Source organism: Palaemon carinicauda, chromosome 44, assembly GCF_036898095.1.
Source record: "Palaemon carinicauda isolate YSFRI2023 chromosome 44, ASM3689809v2, whole genome shotgun sequence".
In the NCBI taxonomy this organism is placed as follows: Eukaryota; Metazoa; Arthropoda; class Malacostraca; order Decapoda; family Palaemonidae; genus Palaemon; species Palaemon carinicauda.
Genome location: NC_090768.1, coordinates 6,197,616 through 6,223,148, shown reverse-complemented (window position 1 = coordinate 6,223,148; position 25,533 = coordinate 6,197,616). Strand labels below are relative to the sequence as shown.

At 41.6% G+C, this 25,533-nt stretch overlaps 1 protein-coding gene across 1 annotated transcript in view; it reads left to right on the top strand.

The window, feature by feature from the left end:
* LOC137634454 (U3 small nucleolar RNA-associated protein 6 homolog) overlaps positions 1–25,533 on the top strand; it is a 117,698-nt gene that overhangs the window by 47,734 nt on the left and 44,431 nt on the right. Inside the window, exons 4-7 of the mRNA XM_068366854.1 lie at positions 6,387–6,557; positions 6,720–6,815; positions 7,648–7,784; positions 12,501–12,714. Coding sequence (XP_068222955.1) covers positions 6,387–6,557; positions 6,720–6,815; positions 7,648–7,784; positions 12,501–12,714 — 618 coding nt within the window. The remainder of the gene's footprint in view (positions 1–6,386; positions 6,558–6,719; positions 6,816–7,647; positions 7,785–12,500; positions 12,715–25,533) is intronic.

Here is a 25,533-nt window from a genome sequence, read left to right as displayed (position 1 = left end):
TTTAAACATATCTTAGAGATGACTTAAATAGATAATTGGATTTCTAATTATATTAAAAAAAGGTATAAAGGTCAAAATAAACATGTTACCATATATTTCCATACATTAATTCTAGCGATACACTCTTCGTACGTCAAACAGGTTATCATATATTTCCATACATTTATTCTAGCGATACACACTTCGTACATCTTCTAAGAATGACACAAATAGATCATTGGAATTTTTTCTCATCACCTTCCAGCAAAAATGGTCAAGATGAGACTGGAACAGCTGACGACCAACACCTCTCGGCACATGTTGAACCAGTCAGTTACAGTATTGGCAGATTTTCCTGTGAGAGTCGTTACTGTGGACATTGGTATATCCAATACAAAGAGAAATATTAATTCTAATATTTCACAAAGGCTTAGGTTGCAGTGCAATTTGTTGTTCATGTCCGTATAATGGAAAAATTGATTTCCTGTACGAACAGACCGTGTAGTTTGACAACCCTTTCGAGGGCAACATACCACGGGCTTGAATTCTCTTCCTCTGTTACGCTTTCTTTTTTCCTGCATAACTTAACCACATTCATGGCATGGATCTGCTTCTTGAACTGTATCCAAGAGATTGTGCTCTCTTAAGAAGGCGAGTGCTGCTTCTTCTGTCAGAATGACTCTACTATAAAACTCCTTCAGCAACATTTTTAGTACCCTCAATCGATGATATCTCTTTTAGGGCGAGGGAAAAACTGATTTAGGAGCTCCATTAATCCATTTGCTTCCTTTAATATGGGCAGGTCACATGGACAGGTCACGTTTTTGATGGATTTGGGCAGTTCACATGTTCCATGGTTAGGTGCGGGGCTGTGGGACGCTGGTCACGCGGTAGACCTCACCCTCCACCTGGGTGGGCGACATATGGCGGTAGACCTCACGCTATAGTAGCACCCTTTTAACTATGGGAATCCAGCTGACAAAATGTAAACAAAATTGTGGTTACATTCTCGGCAATCTTTATCTTTCTCTAACCTTTCGATAATTTTAATGGTATTGTTAATGAAGGTATATTCAAGCATTATTTGTATTTAGTGTAGAATATATAAAACTTTAGTTTTCCCTGTGGGTATTCAAGGTTTTCACACGTAGGCTGGGTTCGTTTATCGGCAGTGAATAGCGTAAATTTCGGTAACAAGTCTGCAATATTTTGTCATCTTCTAAACAGTATAGATTTGCTTTACAATGATTTGTTTTGTATAGTACAAGGTGTAATTATAAAATCCTCTCTCCAAGAGAGAGAGAGAGAGAGAGAGAGAGAGAGAGAGAGAGAGAGACTCAAATCTCTCTCTCTCTCTCTCTCTGTATGTGTAAAAAAATAAAATCTTAGTTCACATATTACAACCGAGTTTAAGAATGAAATTAACAAGACTATTATTAGTTGCGGTGATCATTTCCTCGCTTCAAGTGGTACAAGAAACAAAAACATGGCATTCGATTACAACATCTGATTCTCTCTCTCTCTCTCTCTCTCTCTCTCTCTCTCTCTCTCGGTGTTATACAATACAGTGAACCCTCGCTACTTCGCGGTTCGACAATCGCGGATTCACCACTTCGCGGGGTTTTCCCATAACCCATATATATATACATATCGCGGATTTTCCGGAAAATTCGAAAATACCGCGAAATCTGAAGATAACCAAATACGATATTTTGTTACCTGTAATTCCATTAATACTGTAATTAGTAATATCTGCTCTTACTGATTGTTCATTGCATTACATATGATATATAATTCAGCACAGAAAGAAATAAAACACGAAAAGAGAATGTGATCATACGATAATTCAGTACGTAGTAAAATTAAATCGAACATGAAACGCAAATCAGATGCAGTCATACCATATTAGAATGGTGTGTACTGTAATGGATGTGCTTCTTTTCCATGAATCTTTTGTATGTATACGTACGTAGTACAGTACTGCATCCAATAATATTCTTTGTTGCAAAAATCACATTTCGAATAAGTACTGTAAGCGTACGAGAGAGAGAGAGAGAAAGAGAGAGAGAGAGAGAGAGAGAGAGAGAGAGGCGTAAAATAGCGTACGTACGTAAATTTTTATTATTATTGTTATTATTATTATTATTGTTGTTGTTGTTAATAAAATTATTATTGTTATTATTATTAATCATTATTATTATTATTATTACTGTACAGTATTATTATCATTATTTATTATTATTACGGTACCCTTGTACTTAATCTACGTACGTTCAGTATGCGCGGGGCATCTTCTATGAGTAACCAACGCACCATGTTCTGTAAGACGGGTTGTGATTGGTTCAAGCGCTGATAGATGATGAATCAAAACTCAAGTTTTGTTATCTAGCCTGTGATTGGTGTTTTGCCCGCATCTTCAACTTCCAGCATCACAGTTCTCGCGGGTCTGCATCGTTCACTTTCTCTTTCCGCGTATTGCTGAGTAGACGTTCTTAACTTTGTGAAGTTTAATCTGTGCTGTGTGCGACTGTTTTAAGTTGAACTTTTTGTTGAACTTTCTGTTACAATGGCTCCCAAGCGTTCTGCTTCTAGTAAGGCTGGTAGTGAGCCTAAACGCCACCGAAGAATGATGACGATAGCTGAGAAGGTTACGCTTCTCGACATGTTAAAAGATGGTAGAAGTTACGCGGCCGCCGGCCGCCATTTTGGCATCAACGAATCCACCGTTCGCTACATCAAGAAGGACGAGGCGAACATTAGAAAGACTGCTGCAATCACCTTTAGCAGATCAGCGAAGCGAGTCGTTACAACGCGTAATAAAACGATCGTACGCATGGAAGGTGCTTTAGCTGTGTGGATTGCCGACTGTCGGAAGAAGAACATAGCGTTGGATACGAACACCATCCGAACAAAGGCTTTGAGCTTGTATGAGAATTTTGCGGCAAAGGAACCTCATGACGACGATGGCGACCATGCTGAAGAAGATGATGATGTAGATGATCCTCAACCAGGGACCTCCACTGATTCCCAGCGTCAGAAACAACGTTTTTCCGCCAGCAAAGGATGGTTCGCGAAGTTTCAGAAACGCTTCGCCCTGAAAAGCGTTTCCCTGCATGGGGAGTCTGCTTCCGCTGACACTGCCGCTGCTGAAACTTACGTGAACCAGACTTTCAAGAACATTATCGCTGAAGGTGGATACAAGCCGGAACAAGTGTTTAATATGGATGAAACCGGCTTGTTTTGGAAGAGAATGCCGTCGCGAACTTTCCTGTTCAAAGAGGAAGCCAAAGCCTCTGGCTTTAAGGCATTCAAGGATCGCGTTACCCTCGTGATGTGTGGCAATGCTGCTGGATTTTTGTTAAAGCCGGGGCTTATTTATAAGTCGAAAAATCCTCGCGCTTTGAAAAACAAAAATAAGAATCTCCTTCCCGTGTACTGGATGCATAATCAAAAAGCATGGATTACGAAGATGCTGACCTCCAACTGGTTCCACCAGTGTTTCATCCCGCAAGTCCATGAATATCTCTTAGAGAAGGGCTTGCCATTCAAGATCCTTCTCCTTATGGATAACGCTGGTGGACACGCAACTGACCTGTCGCGTGAGGGCGTTCAGGTTGAGTTCCTGCCACCCAACACCACGTCATTAATTCAACCAATGGACCAGGGGGTTATCAGGGCGTTCAAGGCCCTCTACACGAAGAATACCTTGGCGGACCTCGTTGCGTGTGTGGATGCTGCCCAAGATGACGAGGATGAAGACTTCAACTTGAAGGCGTACTGGCGGCAGTACACCATAGCCACGTGCCTGCAGAATATTCAAAAGGCACTTCAAGAGATGAAACCTGCAACCGTAAATGCGAGCTGGAAGAAGCTGTGGCCCGATATTGTTTACGACGACAAGGGATTTACTCCGTCGGAAATCCAACACTCTGCAATACGGAAATCTGTGCAGTTGGCTGCCATAATTGGGGGTGACGGGTTTGGCGACATGACGACTGAAGACGTCGACGAGTTGTTGGACTGCCATTCCCAGCCCCTAACTGACGCAGACCTCGAAGACCTGACGAAATCGGCAAGTGAGGAAGAGAGTGAGGGTACCCAGTAAGAGACCCAAGAAAATGTAGAAGAAACGGGCTTAACATTAGAACGGCTCGCCAAGTTCTGCAACCATATGAAGGAGGCGAAAGAAATGTTGCAAGAGTGGGACGAGGATATGGTTCGCTCGATGCAATTCTGCAACAAGGTCGATGACATCACGACTCCCTACAGGATGCTCTTGGATCGAAAAAAGAAGCAGCGGCAACAACTTCCGATCACAATGTTTTTTCAGCCTCGCAAAAAAGAGCCAGTTCCTCCTGCTAGTACGCCTTCGGAAGAAATTGAAGAAGTTGAAGAGGTGTCCCAGGAAAAGACACCTCCGTCTGAAGAGACGTAAAATACTATCATTGACTGCACAGTAGAACACATCATCAGCTTCATCATCATCATTTCTACTGTGCAGCAAATTCATCGCCATAGTCATTCAAGTTTTTCTTGAACTTCTTTCGTGGTGAGTACAGTAACAATCTTTATTTTTTACTTTAACCTGTTTTATAGTTTAGTAATGTACGTACTGTATGCATTAAGTTAAAGGGAAGGTTTTAAAAGTCTACATGTTGTAACCTATCATATTTTTTTTGTTTAAAATTTACATTTACGTACGTAAAACAATCTCTCTCTCTCTCTCTCTCTCTCTCTCTCTCTCTCTCTCTCAAATTGTTTTCCTGCTTTGCTACGTACAAGTACTGTATAATTTATATTTGTAAGGTAACATATTTTGTAAATGCTTTTACTGTAAATACTGTATGTACTGTATCATTATTTATCACTATCATCATGCGTGTTAAATGCCTTGTTTGTTCTGAGCGTGGTTGTTTACTGAGCGTACACGCCGTCGTTTCAGGCGGCGTCATAAAGAAAAAGATTTCATTTGGAAGTCCTAAGAAAAATACGTAAACTAAAACATTGGTAATAAAAAAATCAACATACAGTACTGTATAATCAATATAATCGATGCAAAAACTAACCATACGTACATATATGTGTACACTAAATGAGTTTGTTTCTTCATTATGATCAGAGATGAACGTAAACAAAACATTGGTTGCCATTTTTTATCGTGCTTTTTAGGTGTTTAGGAAACACATGATATAAAATCGCCTTTAATATTTGTGCCTGTTTTAGTTTAGGGTGCTGTAGTACATGCATTAAGTGTTCTGTACATTAAAGGGTGGTTTGTTAACAGTACTACGTACAAGGGAAGGTTTTAAAAGTCCGAATATACATGTTAAATAAATAGGTAAATATGCTGTCACTACTTCGCGGATTTTCACCTATCGCGCCCGCGTCTGGAACCTATCTACCGCGATAAACGAGGGTTCACTGTACTTACATATACTGTGGATGAAGAACCCAAAATAGGTTTTGTTAAAAAGCGTCAATTAAATATAAAACAAAAAATTATACCGAGTATAAATCCATTTCAATCGTAGCTTAAAATAAGACATCCGATTTTGTCAGCAAACCACTATTTTTAGGAAATATATATATATATATATATATATATATATATATATATATATATATATATATATATATATATATATGTGTGTGTGTGTGTGTGTATATATATGTGTGAGTATATATATATATATATATATATATATATATATATATATATATATATATATATATATATATGTGTGTGTGTGTGTGTGTGTGTGTGTGCGCGCGCGCGTAAGGACAGCGTCATCAGCATACTCCACTGTTCACTGGACATTAATTTGATAGGACTCCCATAACATTAACTTTGCACTTGTTATGCTCATGAACACAATTAAATTTACATATTTAAAATGGAACTCCATAATAACACAGGATTCTCAAAAAAGTTTGCCAGTGTATTTTCATATGCCACAAATGCCTTCAAAAGTTGATTTCTACTGCATACTGTTTTTTACACATTGCTGTACAACATGTCTTAAAATGAGAATTTGGTCAGTACAACTTCTATCTTTTCTAAAACGACTCACTCGCACTATACACTGAACAGTAAGAAACCACTTGTAAGTAGGATACTCAATCCTGAAAATGGTTGGAGGAAATGATAAATGTTATTGACAGTTTACGATCAACAAGTACACGAAAATCGTGCCTATGCCATACAATGCCACACACACTGTATTAGTATCCAATGTGGGTGTTGTAATTGGAATTAGGCATAATCGGATACAAATGAGCTTTGAGAAGGAAACCCTGTCCGCTGCAGTTGAGAATTAAAATGACCCAATTTATTGCTAAATCTCCATTTTTATGTAACTATACTGTATTTTTATTTCTGGATGTTAACAGTTTGGTGTTCATTTCAGGTAAGTATCGCGTATGCAGAACAGATTCGTTATCATGGACAACTTGAAAGTGTGTATATTGATTGGGCAAAATTTGAGGTAGAAGAAAGGGACAATTTTGATGCAGCACGAAAGATACTACTTTCTAAGGCACCTCTATACCATAAAAACTCTCGTCTTATAAAACGTGAAGTAAGTAAATAGTTCTTAATGTTTAAATAGATAAATTATATGTTAAAAAATCAACAGTATAGTTAGTGTTATTGTATTTTACATTCTGAATACAGTCATTCTATTTTCCTTTTGTGAGTATTCCTTTCAATGTTTTTAATTATATTCAAACTCTCTTTGCAGCTATTTCGTCTAGAATTATTGTATGTAGAATCACTCAAGATAAGAAAGTCTGAGGGCAAAGCTATCACAGAAATTATTGAAGAAAGTCGGGAAAAGGTAAGTTTATTTTGGTCTTTTCATTTGATGATATAAAGTTCACTGTTTCATTTTATGAGTTTAGATTCTCAGTTACATTTTATAAGTTGATCACATTTTATGTTATATTTGTTTAGTGTGCTACTTGGTAAAGAAATTACATGTAGTATGATAGAGTGATTGGTTGAAGTCAATCATTTATTTCTGGATAATGTTTTTTATCAGTCACATTGATAAAACTGCACTTTATATTCCAAATTCAAATCTTTTGGATTAGCCTTACCCGAGTTGGGGAATGTGGTCCAATGGACTTGCTACTTTTTTTTATCAATATTTCATTTCAATGAATTTTACCTGAGCTGCGGTTCAAATAGCTATTGTCTAGGAAGCGTGAGATTCTCGGCCTAAAAATGTAGGGCATTCTTTTACACTCAACTGCAGTATCCCTTCCCTTTGGATAGCTTCATATCCTGGTATCGCACCCTTACCACTGAGCAAAAATGGAAACCATTCTATCTCTCTTACTCAATCTATTTGTCTTTGAAAGTTCAGAAGTCATGTTTCTTTCTTTTTATAGATGTTAGATGTTGTCCCCAATGAGGACTTGATTGTCATCAAAGGGGATAGAAACATAAAGTTTAGGTTTGATTCCACCTTAGCTCAATAAGTATCCCTTATGTTCTTACTCTCAGAGGCCTACGTTACATTATGAATTAATGCAACACGAGGATAACCATAAATCAGTTGTATTATTGGTAGCAAGACCATGACTGTCTGTAGATTCTCAAATGTTTTTTTTTTTACTTAGATTAATTAGATAAATTTGTATATTACAAAACTTTATCCTTTTTAGGTTTTGAATTGTGAAATTCCTCGAGCAGTATACCGTGATGCTGTTAAGACAATGCCTGATCAACAGCTATATTTAGAGCTATATCGTGTAGCTGATAAATTTCCTTTTGCACATGACCTTCGAGAGGAAATATATAAGTAAGTTTAGTTGTTGTTGTCTAATTCTTTTTAGACCAATTATATAAACATTTGTTTATAAGAATAATTATTCTTGCATATAATCACCTTAATTTAAAATGACTGTACAGGGCCTTGCTTTTGTTCAAGAATAAGTGTTTCTTTGTATTGAACTCAATACCTCGAGTCAGTTTATTTATTTATTTGTCCGTCTGTGGACAGGATTACTGTTCATCAAAACTAATTGATAGATTTTGATGAAATTTTCACCACAAATAGATCTCAAGTCATGAACGACCCCATTACCTTTTGGAGATGACCTGGATCCGGATTCTAAATCGGGATTTGCATTTTTTCCTTCTACAGTCAGCATACGAAAATGGGGTTGCTCTGTCTGTAAAGTTTAGTTAAATGTTACAGTAGATTTATCCATGGTCAGAATATGAAAAAAAGAAGTGTTTCATCTGTAGACTTGAGTGAAATGTTGACAATATTCATTGGTGGAGGTCTGAAATCTCTAATTGCTCTTGTTATTGAATGTATAAAGTTAAACTATGTTTTTCATTTCTGTTACATGCATGTCCAAGCACTCGGTAAATTTATGAAGCATCTGGATAAAACACACTTCAAAATATATTTGTACTTACATGAATACAAACCGTCATTCTTTGATAGAAGTGTGTTTTTATCTTGCCTTGGCTGGAAGCCAGGTGTTAGAATTTATAATGAATTGTCAGTTACTGGTGGACGGCAGGAAAGCTTCGCCCCTAACCAGTACAGTGAGGAGCCAGTTTGTTATCAGTTGCTGGTGAGTACAGATGGATTCCTACCACGAACAACATGCTATTTTAATTTTTTTTTAAATAACTGTTGGCAATTTGTTATGTGCGAGAAGTGTTTTTCAGTTTTCCCAATAACTGTAACTGACACAGTTTTCTGTGTGATCTGCCAATATTATTATTATTATTATTATTATTATTATTATTATTGTTTTTATTATTATTAGCTAAAATACAACCCTAATTGGAAAAACAGGATGCTATAATGCCAAGGGATCCAAGAGGGAAAATAGCCCAGTGAGGGAAGTAAATAAGGAAACAGAATAGTGTACGTTATTGTACCCTTAATCAAGAGAACTCTAACCCAAGATAGTAGAAGACCATGGTACAGAGGCCATGGCACTACCAAAGACTTGAGAAAAATTGTTTGTTTTTGGAGTGCCCTAGAAAATCTGCTTACCATAGCTAAAGAGTCTCTTCTATCCTTACCAATGAGAAAGCAGCCACTGAACAATTACTCTGTGGTTAACCTCTTGCGTGAAGAAGAATTTTCCTATCTTAGTGATACAGTATCATGTTTGTGAGGAAAGAGGCAAATGTGTAAAGAATAGGCTTAGACTATTCAGTTTTTGTATTGGCAAAGGAAAAATGAGCCATAACCAGAAGAATCCAATAGAGTACTATCTGGCCAGTTGTAGGACCCAATAACTCTAGCGGTAGTATTTTAGTGGATGGGTAGTGCCTTGGCCAACCTACTACCTGTTTTACAGCATTTCTGTTGGTGTTTATTCTCTTGTGAGTGTGAACTGATGACAACGATGTTTATTGCAACTGAGGAAGTTGAAATACTGTTGATAAAAGAAAAACTTTCACATTTGCTGCACCATCTCTACTTCTGCCTGTTGGAGGGAAAGTGCTCCACCATTTTTTCCCCTTCATGGAGGAATTAGTCACGTAAGACTGATCAGTGGGAGACTCGTACCATTTCTCTCCTCAGTGTTGTCCAAGAATCTCATTTACTCCATCACCGAAGACTGAGAATAAGGCGACCCCGAGAGACAATGAGATAACGTACCTACACATTGGTGCTCTGCTATACTCATACTCACCTCTCAATCACCCATTAGCTTGCATCCTTTTAGGTGCTCACCATCTGTTCATTCTTACAAGAATGTCACATTGGCTTTTTGAGTGCTCTAATACACAAGTACTACCTCACCTGTTTGCTCACGCACCCATTAATGGGCTCGTACATGGGTGCACCCATACGTTTGCTTACGCTGCTACAGTAGCACATCCTTATTTGCTCGCCTAAGCACTCTTTTGATTTGTCATGTTCCATACCTGTTCTCTCGCATTGGAGCGCTCCCTGAATTGCTTACAGGAGCTCACACTCCTACGGAAGCATGTCCTCATGCTCCTACAGAAGGGAGCTCTCATATGTTTGCGCCCACGAGTTCATCCCTGTGTCCGCGCCCTCAACCATTTGTGCAGGCACTTACATTGACCTCTTCTGAGAGTTCACATTTACCTTCTAGTAAGGCAAGAAACTTAATACTGATAGTTCTTTGTTTACCAGCTGTTTTCACTAGGTAAGAGACTAATTGCTTCTCCAAAGTTACTTATCAGTTAGCATTACTGGTACTTACACACCGGCTACCTGTGCTCTTTTTTCACAAGAATGAGTGCACATACTAATGGTACGAATAAGGGCCCCACCCGTTTCTTCCTTTCCTGCACGATCCTTCTCTTGCTATCAGGTGAAACTGGGAAAAGAATTGTATTGAGTCGTCTCTTCAGGAAAAGACATAAGTAGGTTACATGGGATTGGGCAACCATGGTCAGCCTCATACTGAATGTAGTACCCTCAACTGAATTGTGCTACTTTCCAAAGGGGGAAAATGTTATTGAAATCTGTCAGATCAACGTAGCTGTGTGTCTACGTCGATCTCTTAGTACGTGAGGATTGTATATACTAAGAGAAGCAGTATGTACCAAGATCGTATCCGTGTTGAACGGTTTGTATCAATATCGTACTCGGCACTGAAAAATTCGTGATGCAAGTGCTCACATGCCTATTTCTAGCACTCAACCTCATGCAACATCAATGTTTTTTTTTTTTTTTTTATTATTTCCCCCCGATCGGGAGAAAAGCCCCCTTGCCAACTCTAGTAAATTTGATACATAGTCAGGGTTACTTACCGGAAATGCTTGCTGTTCTGGCTCTATATGCAAACCTTACGCTCTTTACGTAGGAGATGTATTTCGGTGATAGCTGAAACTAGCTGTTAAAGCTTTTGTGAGGTGTAACTACACTCTGCTAGTTAGTGGGGGGGGGGAGAGTAGTGTGTGGTAAACCAGGACCCTGCTCACACCAGCACTAGTAAACAAGTGTCTTTTTTATTTTGGCTTGGTATAGTAAAGGCGTAGTCTTACTCTCCCGTCAAAACCTTTTCGCCGGTTATGATTAAAAGCAACTGGTCTAAAAGCTTAAAAATTCCTTTTTTCTTTTAGATGATGACCACAGACTTCCCTTTGGTGTAAACTCTGTTGCTTCCTTTAGGGAAGCAACGGCACCCATCTCTGAGGGGAGTGTCATCTGTACCTATGTGGCTTTCGGCTCTCCCTGCCGTGGAATGTGTGCGATTGTGTCTCAGTTTTCTGCAGCACTCTGCTTCTGCTCACAGACACTCTCCCAAATTGGTTGAAGCAGAAAAGTCTATGCTAATAGTATGAACCCTGATGATTGTTTCCTGTATCACTAGGATGAATCTCCTATTAGTGGATGAGTGCTTGTAGTCATGTATGAACCAATCACAATGTTTATGAATTTAATTTGTATTTTTCTAACTATACAAATAGTTTTTTAATGAAAACAATGAATTATTGCTAAAATTTCTTTTTTGTATATTTTCACAAGCGCTATTGGCCATGTTCACAACAGTTATCTGACCTGTGTACTTATCTTTTTATTTTTCTTTAAAAAATTCCAGGGAAAACTTTGTTTTAGTATGCCCTTGTTATCCTCATTGGTGAGGATAATTACTTCTAGAAGCCCATACCTATTCATAGTAAATCCTATTCAAATAGACCAACCTCTAAAAAAACCAAAGTCCCAGTTCTCAAAATATGAAATTTTGAGAGAAAAATTGTATCGACTTTTTTTATTATTGATTGATTTCTGTCATTTAGACTATAATCTGGAAAATCCCTTTTTAACAAAACTTTAAAGATTCTGTATGAAAAATAGTCACAATAGGAGCTATCTTCCGTACATTGATGAAATAATATATATAAAGAAATAAGATGCTGAGAAAGTTTTTCTTTCAAAATATTTGTATTTAAAATTATTTTTATAATGCATTTTGAAATTTATCGATAAACAAAAATGCACTGTAGTAAACCCTAAATAAAATTTGTTTAATGGGGCCATGTCACACCCCTTAAGATTCACTTCCTGCCTCAACTACCCTACAAGCCTTAGGTGAAGGTCAAAGTTGCTACTCAGTTTACTGGCTGGGAGACTGGCCTTCCCTGCTGCCTACCAATAAGTACAGACTCCCCTTAAATTTTAACAACAGAGTTTCATCAACTTAGGTTTGTATTATTAAGGAAAAAAACAAACTGATTATAAAATTACGGATTTTTATATCAATGTACTGTATATCTAAATTTTGAGAGGAATATTTTGGGTTTTTAAGATTTTGTGAGCATCTTTTTGTATGCAGATATAAATATGCAAAGAGAAGTTATATCTAAAACTTCATAGGTTAGGAATTGAGGTACTGCTACTGAAATATACTGGTATTGATGGGATGCATCAAATGCTATTGTTTCAAATGCATGCCAGATGTAGATTATTCTATTAGACATATTACTTCTTTGATTTATGATTATATCTGCATAGGATGATTCCAGAAGTTATTTTATTAAGGAACTGTACGTTTATAATTTTCAGAGACCTTACTGAGGCTTTCCCTAATTCTGAAAGTTTATGGCTGCTTAAAGCTCAGAGGGCTGTTATGGGCATGGAGTCTAAGGAAACTGCTAATGGTGATGGGTGTAAGAAGACTAAAGACACTAAGAATGAAGAGGATTCGGATTCAGATTTAGATTCGGATGACAGTGAAATTGAACCGTATATGAAGAATCCCGTAATAGCAGTTGATAAGGTTTGTACTGGTGGTAAATGTAATTTTGGGATGTTAGTGGACTTCGAGGATTAGCAACACTATAAGGATCTGTAGATGTGAATTTATTGTGTTTAGAATTAGCTTCAATTTTTTTATGGAAAGTTTTTTGATAAAAGCTCAATAGAAACGAGACAGGAAACCAAATCATCAGTCTCCTAAGTCCATGTAATTTAGGTTTGATTTTTTTTTTTTAATCCATAGAAAAAGTTACTCTCAAAAACGTTTTTCCTGACGTATTAAAACTTTGTTTTGCATTGTAGTCATCTCTGGGATAAAAGATTTATGATTTTTTATCTGAAATTTATGTGCTATTCTGTTAAAAAGAAGTTAAAAGAATCTACTATAACAAAAAGAGCCAACAGTTTTCTTTAACTGGAGGGTTAACTGCCCACGTAATGAGAAGACCAGACTTTAACTCCATATTTTACAGTGTATGTCTATTGACATACCCATGAGTTGTTTCATTAGTTCACGGTTGACATCTATTGACGTATGTGCATTCCTTATGAAATCATGTTTTTCAATATTAAACTTACCCGATAATCATGTAGCTGTCAACTCCGTTGCCCGACAGAATTCTACGGAAGGGATACGCCAGCGATCGCTATACAAGAGGGGGGTGTACTCACAAGCGCCACCTGTGGCCAGGTACTGCAGTACTTCTTGTTGACACCACCTCAATTTTTCCTCTGTCGTGCTTCCGGCAAGACGTTCATGGATACGCTTATAATTTTGGAGTCTTGTTCACGGTTTTTGGTGAAGTATTGCTCTAAGATTTCAGCTTTCGCTATTCAGGAAGTTTTATTATTAGCTTAGCTAGCTTTTGGAATTAATTTGATTAATTATGGTGACGAAGAGAGTATGAACTCTCTTTCACCTTTAAATGGCCGACCCTTCCCTTAGACGGAAGTGTTGGTGTCTAAGAGAGTATAGACTCTCTTTCTCAATTTTGCTTAACAAAAGTTATAGATTTATTTTTTATCTCTCCGCCTTTTATAGGCCTCTTCGATTAACTTCCTTTTATTATAAACTTATTAAAATTAATTTTTATATTTGTTTATATTCGACCTTTCCTAATAGTAGGCGGTCTTTTCTTGGTACCGAAGTTAATTAACATTGAGCCCGTCATTTCGGTTTTACCTGTTAACATTTTATGCTATTTTAATGTTTTTGAAAGAATTTCTTTGATAGTCTCGTACTGTTTTCAAAGTTGAACTAACGTTTTGTTTTGTCTCTGCAGTTGTTGACGTTCAGAACGTTCAACTTGCGCTCTATCGTTACGATAGAGAGAGAATTTTCACGGTGTCACGTTGCAGTAAGAGTAACCGTATCTAACGTTTTGTTCATTCTTTCTTAGCTTAATGGTTTTAATTCTAATAAAGGAACTTTTTATTTGGGAAATATTTCAGTTTTTTTCCTTTAACATTAATATGTTTTAACGATATATATGATTGGGCTCTTCTCTCAGGTTCTAAGTCAAGAGAGAGAGAGAGAGAGAGATAGAGACGGAGGGAGAGAGAGCTGGATAAACGTTTCGTTCAAGCGAGTAACGTTGTTATCGTTTTTGCTCTTCTCCCTAGTCTCTTTAGGGGAAGAAGGTAAACGTTTCATGAGTTTTATTCTTGTTCTCAAGCTTTATGCGGTGAGAGATTTTAAACGTAGTTTATTTGATCTAGTGTTTAGTCTCTTTCCAGCCACTGAATTATTTATCTTTCATTAGATTTTTCTGTTACATTGTAATTCTGTTTTCGCAATTACTAACTTTTAAGGAAGGATAGAATTGCGTGTTTCAGGTACAAACCACTTAAAGTTTCGAGTTCAGTGAAATAAGTGCAAACAGAAAATCAAAAGTGATAAGTGATTAGCGCAAAGTGTGTCAGTGTTGTGCGTGAGGGTACTTCTGTGCGTGCCAGTCGTCCTCCCAGTCCGGGACCTCTTGCAAGCTCCCAAGCCCAGGGGAGAAGCAATGTCGAAGGGCAAAAGGGTTCGGCAGGCCTTGATCGGCGCACAGAAGTATCCTCGGTGGTTGCGGGCGTGTCTTACAGAGACCGTCACTCCCACCCGCAGACGATTGAGCCCTTATTTTGCTCGTCTGCAGAAGAAATTTCGGGGAGAAAACGCTGGACTCAGGTCTCAAGACCTCTTAAACGTAAAGTCCAGACCTCTAGAGTTCAACAACCCGGATGCAGTCATTGGGTTAGCTCTGACTCTCCGCAGTCTTCAGGTGACTGCACACCTCTTAAGAGAGGTAAGGCGATGCCTCAACAGACCTAATCTTCTGTTAAGGCTTTGCCTCAACAGACCTTACCGTCTGTTGATCCCAAGATGACTTTGCTGCAGTCCATGCAGTCGCAGCTTGCGGTCTTAATGCGTGAGTTTCAGGCTGAGAAGGTTACACCTCCTCCTGCGAGCGCTCCGCCTCACCGCAGTCCAGTCTGCCAGGCGTACGAAGTTGAGGTTCCTCAAGCTACCTTACCGCGTTCGGAGTTGCCAGTTACCAGCGTTGTGCAGCAACCTTAACCTTCCTTAAGGCAACCTCAACAATGGGAGCAGGAGTCTTATGCCTTGAGGCAAGATTTTCTTGCAGTTAGACCATCTTTGAGGCTACAACCTTTTGAGGTACGACAACCTCTACCATCCTTGAGGCAGCCACCTCAGCTCTCGCAGCTGCTACCTCAACTTTCCTCAAGGCGAGAGCCTCAACTCTTGAGGCTAGCTCCTCAGGAACCTTAACTCGTGAGACAGGAACTGCGTTCTGCGCAGCCGCTACCTCAACTCTCGCAGCTCACACCTCAAGAACCTCAACTCGTGAGTCAAGAGCCTCTCTCTGCGCAGCCACCTCAACCCTTGAGGCAAGCGCAACTCTTGAGGCAGGAACCTCATGCTATGAGTCAGCCACCTCAACGCATGCATCTGCCACTTTCTCCTCAACTTGAGCCTCTTCCCATTCAACTTTGAAATAACAAATGACAATAATAACACCTCATTACTTTCATAACTTGCATTTGTAATCATATACATGTATGCCTACACAAACATTATGATAATGGAGGTTATTCGTATTACTTAAATAAAAAAATATACAGTGATACCTCGGTAGTCGAACGACTCTATACTCGAACAATTCGGAGTTCGACCAAAATTTTCGAGAAATTTTTGCTGCGGTGCTCGACCAAAAATTCGGTACTCGACCAGCCGAACACGTGACGACCGCATGGGCTTTGTGATGATCGCGCCATCTCGGCCACTCTCGCTTGTTCGGGAAGCATCAGTTCTCTCGAGAGCGTCACTCAGACAACGCGCGATCAGCATTCGTTGTGATTTAGTGATTTTCAGTGCTTTTAATTGCTTTTTTAGCTTTCATAATGAGTCCCAAGAAAGTAATGAGTGTTAAGGGGAAGGAGAAGAGGAAAACAGTGCGAACAACGATCGAGTTGAAGAAGGAAATTATAGCGAAATATGAGAATGGTGTACGAGTGTCCGATTTAGCGGTAGAATACGGAATGGCGAAGTCGACCATTTCTACGTTTTTAAAGCATAAAGAAATGATTAAGAAGGCGAATGTTGCAACGGGAGTTACGGCGGTAACTAAGCAAAGGCCACAAGTGATTGAGGAGATGGAAAAGTTGCTTTTAATATTTATTAAAGAAAAACAGTTGGCCGGGGAAAGTGTTAGTGAAGCGTTCATTTGTGAAAAAGCGTTGCATATCTATGAAGAATTAGTGAAGAAAAGTCCGAGTACCAGTGAAAGTGATTCATTTACATTTAAAGCGAGCAGGGGTTGGTTTGAAAAGTTTCGTAATAGAACAGGTATTCATCGTGTTACTAGGCATGGGGAGGCAGCTAGTTCGGATCAAATTGCAGCCGATAAATACGTGGGGGAATTCGATCGGTACATAAATGAACAAAATTTGATCGCACAACAAGTCTTTAATTGTGATGAGACTGGGTTATTTTGGAAGAAAATGCCAGCCAATACGTACATTACCAAGGACGAGACGAAGATGCCAGGTCACAAGCCAATGAAAGATAGGCTAACCGGGCAGTGCATATGTTTAATGATAGTGTCATGTATCATTTTCGAAGAATACTGCAGAGGAGGAAGAAACAATTAACAATAGACCAGTTTTTCACAAAAGAAAAGAAAGCTGCTACATCAAAGCCTGTTTCTCCTCCAAAGAAGAGACAAAGAAGAGAAGAAACCCCTGAAATAGATCTGCCCACCCTTTCATTGGAGAGAGAAACAACTCCTGAAGGAGAACTACCCCGCCACATCATGGAAGGGGACTCTCCTTCCAAGCAGTAACCTCCCCCTTCCATCCTCTCCACATCCATCCCTGTATGCCATCGAACCGCTGCTCAAAGGTATGTTCACTACAGTACAGAAAATGGTTTAAAATTGTTTTATTTTAGTACAGTAAATGGTTTAAAATTGTTTTATAGGATTTTCTGACCAATTTCATACACATTTAGATAATTATTGTTGTTTAGGTACACGTTTTATTAATATTTTGGGCCTGTTCGAGTGCTTGGGAACGGAATAGAATATATACCATTATTTCTTATGGGGAAAAAAAATTCGGTACTCGAACAAATCGGAGGTCGAACACGGATCTCGAACGGATTATGGTCGAGTACCGAGGTATCACTGTATATGTATTCCTTGCAATATATTTTTAACAAATCGCAAATATGGCAAAATATCTTCAAAACAAAAATGAATCATGAGTTATGAATGTAATGTAAATATTATGTTGATATTAAAACCCCATGCAAGCATGCATGAAGTAATGCAGTGTTGCCAACAGGGCGAGTTTCCCTGTCCTGAGGTGAAGTAGATTATAGATCGTATATTTAGTGCAGCTTAATTCTACGATTATCATGCCGGCTATCAAATTCATCAACAAAACAGTCTAAATCAATTCCCTCGGCACGTGCACTTTCAATGGACAGTAATGCGATATTACTCAATCTAGCACTGGTCATGGAATTTCTGAGAAATGTTACACGCCATGCAACATGCTCTGCTTCTCTTACAGCATGCTCTACATACAGCATGCTCTGCATACAGCATGCTCTACATACAGCATGCTCTGCATACCTTACCGCATGCTTCTCAGTCACACATCTTTGGTTGTTGCCAACTCACTAGACTGTCAAGCAGTTTCATAACGTTGCCTTCTAGTCTGCTGCTTTTGCACCAGTGAAACCCTCACTGAGAGAACTTAGCTTTTCTCGGATATGGTCCCTGTAGATGAGAAAGTGCTTTTCTCCCTCCTTCTGATATTCCCTTGAGGACTCTGTCATTTGGAGAGGAGCCTTTAGCTGCGTAGCCTCCTATGGACTTTTATTTAAGCATAATATGCTTCCAGGGAAGGTAATGGTTCCACTTCAGTCGCTAACCCCGTCTGTTACCACACCTGCTCCCATAGACCTTGAGCTGTGTTGCAAGACATGCAGTCCAAGCTTAGTTCTTGTTAGAGGATTTTTTGTTTACGGAGTCAGTGTGTCACTGGGAAGACGTTCAACAACCAGCAGAAGTGACTTGTTTTGACGCAGTGCGGCAACCTCAGCAACCCGATAAGGAGTTGTCTATACGACCCAGACAGTCTAGACAGCTTCGGGTTGTCACTGTACTTCCTCGCTTCCCCATGGTTGACAGTTCACAGACTGTGCAGCAGTACCATGATCTTGTGTCCGACTCCGTCAGACGACTGGCTTTTAAGAGCTCCCACAAGTCGTCGCTGTCTGGAGATTCTCAGATGGACTATGGATCTGACCAAGGAACTGGGCCTCCTGGTCAATTTTGAGGAGTCTCAGCTCGTCCCATCCCAGACCATTGTCTACCTGGGTATGGATCTTCAGAGTCGAGCTTTTCGGGCTTTTCCGTCGGCCCCAAGGATCTTCCAAGCCCTAGAATGCATCCAGAGCATGCTGAGAAGGAACCGATGCTCAGTCAGGTAGTGGATGAGTCTAACAGGGACACTTTCATCGCTGGCCCTGTTCATCGTGTTAGGGAGACTCCACCTCCCCCCCCTTCAGTATCATCTAGCTGCTCACTGGATAAAGGACATGACGCTAGAGACGGTCTCAGTTCCTGTTTCCGAAGAGAGGAGGTCTTCTCTCGCGTGGTGTAAGAACAGCTTTCTTCTCAAGGAAGTCTACATTTGGCTGTTCAGAAACCCGACCGCCGTCTCCTCTCGGACGCATCAGACACGGGCTGGGGTGCGACTTTGGACGGACAGGAATGCTCGGGAACATGGAATCAGGAGCAAAGGACACTTCACATCAATTACAAGGAGTTGTTGGCGGTTCTTCTGGCCTTGATAAACTTCAAGTCCCTCCAGCTTAACAAGGTGGTGGAGGTGGACTCTGACAACACCACAGCCCTGGCTTACATCTTCAAGCAGGGAGGGACTCTTTCGTCGAAGTTGTTCTAGATCGCAAGGGACCTCCTCATCTGGTCAAAAGATCGAAAGCTCACGCTGGTAACGAGGTTCATTCAGGGCGGTATGAATGTCATGGCAGATCGCCTCAACCGGAAGGGTCAGGTCATCCCCACAGAGTGGACCCTTCACAAGAGTGTTTGCAGCAGACTTTGGGCCCTGTGGGGTCAGCCAACCATAGATCTGTTCGCTACCTCGATAACCTAGAGACTCCTGTTGTATTGTTCTCCGATTCCAGACCCAGCAGCAGTTCACGTGGATGCTTTTCTGCTGGATTGGTCCCATCTCGACCTGTATGCATTCCCGCCGTTCAAGATTGTCAACAGGGTACTTCAGAAGTTCTCCTCTCGCAAAGGGACACGGCTGACGTGGATTGGCTCCGCTCTGGCCCGCGAGAGAATGGTTCATAGAGGTACTGCAATGGCTGGTCGACATTCCCAGGACTCTTCCTCTAGGAGTGAACCTTCTACGTCAACCTCACGTAAAGAAGGTACACCCAAACCTCCACGCTCTTCGTCTGACTGCCTTCAGACTTTCGAAAGACTCTCAAGAGCTAGGGGCTTTTCGAAGGAGGCAGCCAGAGCGTTTGCCAGAGCAAGGAGAACATCCACTCTCAGAATCTATCAGTCTCAAGGGGAAGTCTTCCGTAGCTGGTACAAGACCAATGCAGTTTCCTCAACCAGTACCACTGTAACCCAGATTGCTGACTTCCTGTTACATCTAAGGAAAGTAAGATCCCTTTCAGCTCCTACGATCAAGGGTTACAGAAGTATGTTGGCAGCGGTTTTCCGCCACAGAGGCTTGGATCTTTCCACCAACAAAGATCTACAGGACCTCCCTAGGTCTTTTGAGACCTCAAAGGAACGTCGGTTGTCCACTCCAGGCTGGAATCTAGACGTGGTCCTAAGGTTCCTTATGTCATCAAGATTTGAACCTCTCCAATCAGCCTCTTTTTAGGACCTCACATTAAAAACTCTTTTCCTCGTGTGCTTGACAACAGCTAAAAGAGTAAGTGAGATCCACGCCTTCAGCAGGATCATTGTTTTCACATCTGAAACGGCTACATGTTCCTTGCAGCTCGGTTTTTGCTAAACGAGCTTCCTTCACGTCCTTGGCCTAAGTCGTTCGAGATCCCAAGCCTGTCCAACTTGGTGGGGAATGAACTGGAGAGAGTACTTTGCCCAGTTAGAGCTCTTAGGTACTATCTAAAAAGGTCTTAACCTTTACGAGGACAATCAGAAGCCTTATGGTGTGCTATCAAGAAACCTTCTTTCCCAAGTTCTAAGAACTCAGTTTCTTACTATTCAGGCTTCTGATTAGGGAAGCACATTCTCATCTGAAGGAAGAAGACCTTGCTTTGCTGAAGGTAAGGACACATGAAGTGGGAGCTGTGGCTACTTCAGTGGCCTTCAAACAGAACCATTCTCTGCAGAGTGTTATGGATGCAACCTATTGGAGAAGCAAGTCAGTGTTCGCATCATTCTATCTCAAAGATGTCCAGTCTCTTTACGAGTACTGCTACACCCTGGGACCATTCGTAGCAACGAATGCAGTAGTAGGCGAGGGCTCAGCCACTACATTCCCATAATCCCATAACCTTTTAACCTTTCTCTTGAATACTTTTTATGGGTTGTACGGTCGGCTAAGAAGCCTTCCACATCTTTGTTGATTTGGCGGGTGGTCAATTCTTTCTTGAGAAGCGCCGAGGTTAAAGGTTGTGATGAGGTCCTTTAGTATGGGTTGCAGCCCTTGATACTTCAGCACCTTAGAGTTGTTCAGCCTCCTAAGAGGAACGCTGCGCTCAGTAAGGAAGACGAACTTATTTAAGGCAGAGTAATGGCTCAAGTCGACTTCCTTACCAGGTACTTGTAATTTCATTGTTATTTTGAATAACTGATAATATGAAATACGGGATACTTAGCTTCTTGATATACATGTACACTGGTTTTCACCCACCTCCCTGGGTGTGAATCAGCTACATGATTATCGGGTAAGTTTAATATTGAAAAATGTTATTTTCATTAGTAAAATAAATTTTTGAATATACTTACCCGATAATCATGATTTAATTGACCCACCCTTCCTCCCCATAGAACCAGTGGACCGAGGAAAAATTGAGGTGGTGTCAACAAGAAGTATTGCAGTACCTGGCCACAGGTGGCGTTTGTGAGTACACCCCCCTCTTGTATAGCGATCGCTGGCGTATCCCTTCCGTAGAATTCTGTCGGGCAACGGAGTTGACAGCTACATGATTATCGGGTAAGTATATTCAAAAATTTATTTTACTAATGAAAATAACATTTTTCTGTGTACTTGTATATGACAATAACATGATTTGATCTAATTAGCAACATCATATTCAGGCAAAGTTTGTAATTACCACTTGTTACCACTTATCCTCTGCTGTGGAAGCATCCGAATACAGCCTGCCTGATCTGATGTTTGCAGGTTTGTACTAAATATGGAATTTCATTCAGATGCAGTTTAACATTATCTCGGATATTGACTAACATTATCTAGATGTTAACCAACATTATCTGGGGTCTGTTGTTGCAGCAAATGGTGGAGTGGAAGCAGATGTACGTCAGTGAGTGAATGAAGGTTGCAAAGTGTTGGGGGCAGTTAAGGGAGTAGTAAAAAAATAGAGGGTTGGGCATGAATTTAAAGAGAGTTCTATATGAGAAAGTGATTGTACCAACTGTGATGTATGGATCGGAGTTGTGGGGAATGAAAGTGATGGAGAGACAGAAATTGAATGTTTTTGAGATGAAGTGTCTAAGGAGTATGGCTGGTGTATCTCGAGTAGATAGGGTTAGGAACAAAGTGGTGAGGGAGAGAACGGGTGTAAGAAATGAGTTAGCAGCTAGAGTGGATATGAATGTGTTGAGGTGGTTTGGCCATGTTGAGAGAATGGAAAATGGTTGTCTGCTAAAGAAGGTGATGAATGCAAGAGTTGATGGGAGAAGTACAAGAGGAAGGCCAAGGTTTGGGTGGATGGATGGTGTGAAGAAAGCTCTGGGTGATAGGAGGATAGATGTGAGAGAGGCAAGAGAGCGTGCTAGAAATAGGAATGAATGGCGAGCGATTGTGACGCAGTTCCGGTAGGCCCTGCTGCTTCCTCCGGTGCCTTAGATGACCGCGGAGGTAGCAGCAGTAGGGGATTCAGCATTATGAAGCTTCATCTGTGGTGGATAATGTGGGAGGTTGTTTTGTTTCTTTGTTGATGTCGGCTACCCCCCAAAATTGGGGGAGGTGCCTTTGGTATGTATGTATGTATCCAGCTGTTCACTAACATTATCCAGATAATGTTTAAGACGATATGAAAGAAGCTAAAAATGACTTTGATGACCATCATATTTCCATAAAGTCAGATGTTTGAAACTGCTCTTGCTATAATATGATAGAATGAAGGTGTATTGACTTTGAAAACACTTTAGTTTTCACTCGTAGCAGCAAAGTTCTGTTACAAAAGTACGTGGTTGATTTTGCTTATTCACCTTGAGTAAGGGGACTGATCATACTTTAACCATTATTTACTGTAGAAACCACTACTGTACAATATATACAGGAAGTACTACAGCATTTAATCAACTCTGGAAAAAAAACCAAGCATTTGAAGTGAGCATTTTAGCAGTGAGGCCTCTGGTGAAACCAAGCTCATTTTGATGCAGCATTGAAGGATGCCATGGCAAAGGTTTGTGAAACATTGGCTTTTCTTAATCCATGGAAGACAGCTGTCATTTCCTTTATAATAAGAAAAGGATATAACTTTTCCACACATCCATTAAATACCCATAAAACACCTTGATGCTTTTTAAAGCAAAAAATCAAAGATGAACATTTTGACAATTCGTTAGTAATGTACAGTACCTGTAATAATTTGGATAAACTGAAAAGTATGGTACGTACTGTTCCTGCATGCATGTTCCATTCTCCTATACATACAATAGTAAAGTATTTACCGATCATGTATGTACGTATGTTTTTAATGTATAACACTACTGTACAGTATTTACTAAGACAATGGGTCACAAGACGTAAATTTGACTTGCATTGTTTTTCACCTTTCTGGACTGTGCATTTTCATCCCAGGTTGTTTGCTAGCCAGATGGCCCACGAGACATCCTCCCACTTAAGGATGAATCCTGTTGTATAAAAGACGGTTTGTTGTCGCGTAGGAAAAAATCACAAATTTTAAAAATAATTTGTATTTGTTCCAACACAGAATACTTACCTCGAACTACTTTCTTAGGAGTATCTGGGATCTCCTCCCAACCGACCAGAGTTTTGTGTAGCTTACCCCTAGTCCCGTTTTCTATGAGGGGTAACCTCAGGTGGAGTGGAACATGCCCTGAGGCTATCCCCCAGGTCAGAGAGCATGCTTGCTCAGGTCTCGATCTCCAGTAAGTTCTCTGGTCGCGCCGTGATAACATCTCGGCGCTCTCTCTTACCCAGTGCGACCCTGTGTCCCCGACCCCCCTTTTTGTGTCTTTCGAGGTCCCCACGTGGACTTATTATTATTTTTATTACTATCCTGGCTACTGCTCTATTTGGAAAAGCAGGATGCTTTAGACCAGGGGCTCCAATAAGGAAGAATAGCCCAGTGAAGAAATGAAATAAGGAAATAAATAGCTGAAGAGAACAAATTAACAATAAATCATCCTTCCTCCCCTTATCCTCTGTGTTCGTCGTGTAGGGGCAGCTTATGTTCTCCTACAGCCACGTGTCCGGAGTGCGAGTCCTGGAACGTAGTGCAGTGGGTGCGCTTCGGCACCAAGAAGAAGAATGCATCCAAGAGATCTCATAGGAAGACGAGTCTCTCCTCGCCGCTTACTTCTCCCGATGCCTCGTCGAATGGAGCTTCTTTATACAGCCATCTTCCCCTACCCAGAGTAGGGGACGAGGTAAGTCAGTTGTGGGGAAGTGCCCATTGCTCTTCCCCAGGAGTCTGAGTGGGTGCGGTATAGCACCAAGAAGAAGTAGGCGACGAAGAGGTCGCCTAAGAAGACTAGCGCCCCTTCCCCCCCTTGCTTCGCCGGGCGTCTCGTCTGACAGAGCTTCCCTACCACCCTCCCCTACCCAGAGTAGGGGACGAGGTAAGTCCGTGGTGGGGAAGAGGGCCGAGGCCCTTCCCCAAGAGTCTGATCTTCAGGATAGTGGGGCTGTGGTGTCGTTCCAGACGAGTGAGGGGCTTGAGGGAGGGGCGGGAGTGTGTTGGGAGACGTAGTCCTGGTGCAAGCAGGCCACGTCTCCTCTGATGACCCCATGTGGGGGAAAAATGTCCCTAATTCTTCTCCAGCCTCTTTGGCGTGTTTTTCAGTCACTTCTGCAGCCAATGACGTCGCCGAGAAGGAGCCTCCCAAGTCTGAGGCCATCCTCCAGACGCGGATATGACCCTCGCAGGGAGAAATGCGAGAAGGCCGCTTCAGGCAGGCGTAAGGCCGCGAAGCTTCCGGTTCACCTCCCCAGCGGGGGAACCGTGCTTCCTTACGGGCAGCCTGGCCGAATCAGCACAGCTGGTTCGGTCCTTGGATTTAAAGGAACGGTTCCCTCCGTCGGGTCAGCCCACGGGATCCGCGTCCTCGTCCCCCAGAGAGAATACACGAACGGTAGTCCTCGCCGGCACGGCGATGCCAGTTCTGACCCCCGAACCTGGTGCGGAGGCTCCCGCCGGGTAAGACCGGTACCACCGCAGGGGAGTGCCTGTTATTCCAGAACCGGAGCGCCCGGTGGGAGTGCCCGGTGACCCGGCTCCTCGGGATCAGGCCGTAGGTTCTGCGGACGGTAGAGAAGGTTCGTTCGTTCCGACGGTGATGCCCGTCCTTCGACGTGAACCTCGACAACCCTACAGCAGGCTCTGGCAGACCGGCATAAGACCTCCAAAGGCCACCTAGCTCGGCACGAGCGCAGTGGACCCAGGACGGAGGCCCCCGTTCCGACGGTGATGCCAGTTGACAGGCGTAAGTCCGCGAAGGGTCCGGCTCCATCCGCCCAGCGGACAGAATCGCCCCTTCGGTCTGGCAGTCGAGTCCTGACCTCCAAAGGCCACCTAGCTCGGCACGAGCGCTGTGGACCCAGGACAGAGGCCCCCGTTCCGACAGGCATAAGCCCGCGAAGGTTCCGACTTCTCCCGCCCAGCGGAGAGAGTCGCCTCTTCGGACTGGCAGCCTTGTCCCGGCCTCCGGTCCTTCGATGGCCAGCCCTGAACGGAGGAACCAACCAGCCAGCACGGGGAAGCCCGTGGCTCCATGGATATCCGCAGGAGCTCCATCCTTCCAGCGGAGGTAGCCGCTGGATCGACCCGGCAGCATGGCTTCCATGCCCGGTACCACGACTACTCCATTCAGGATTC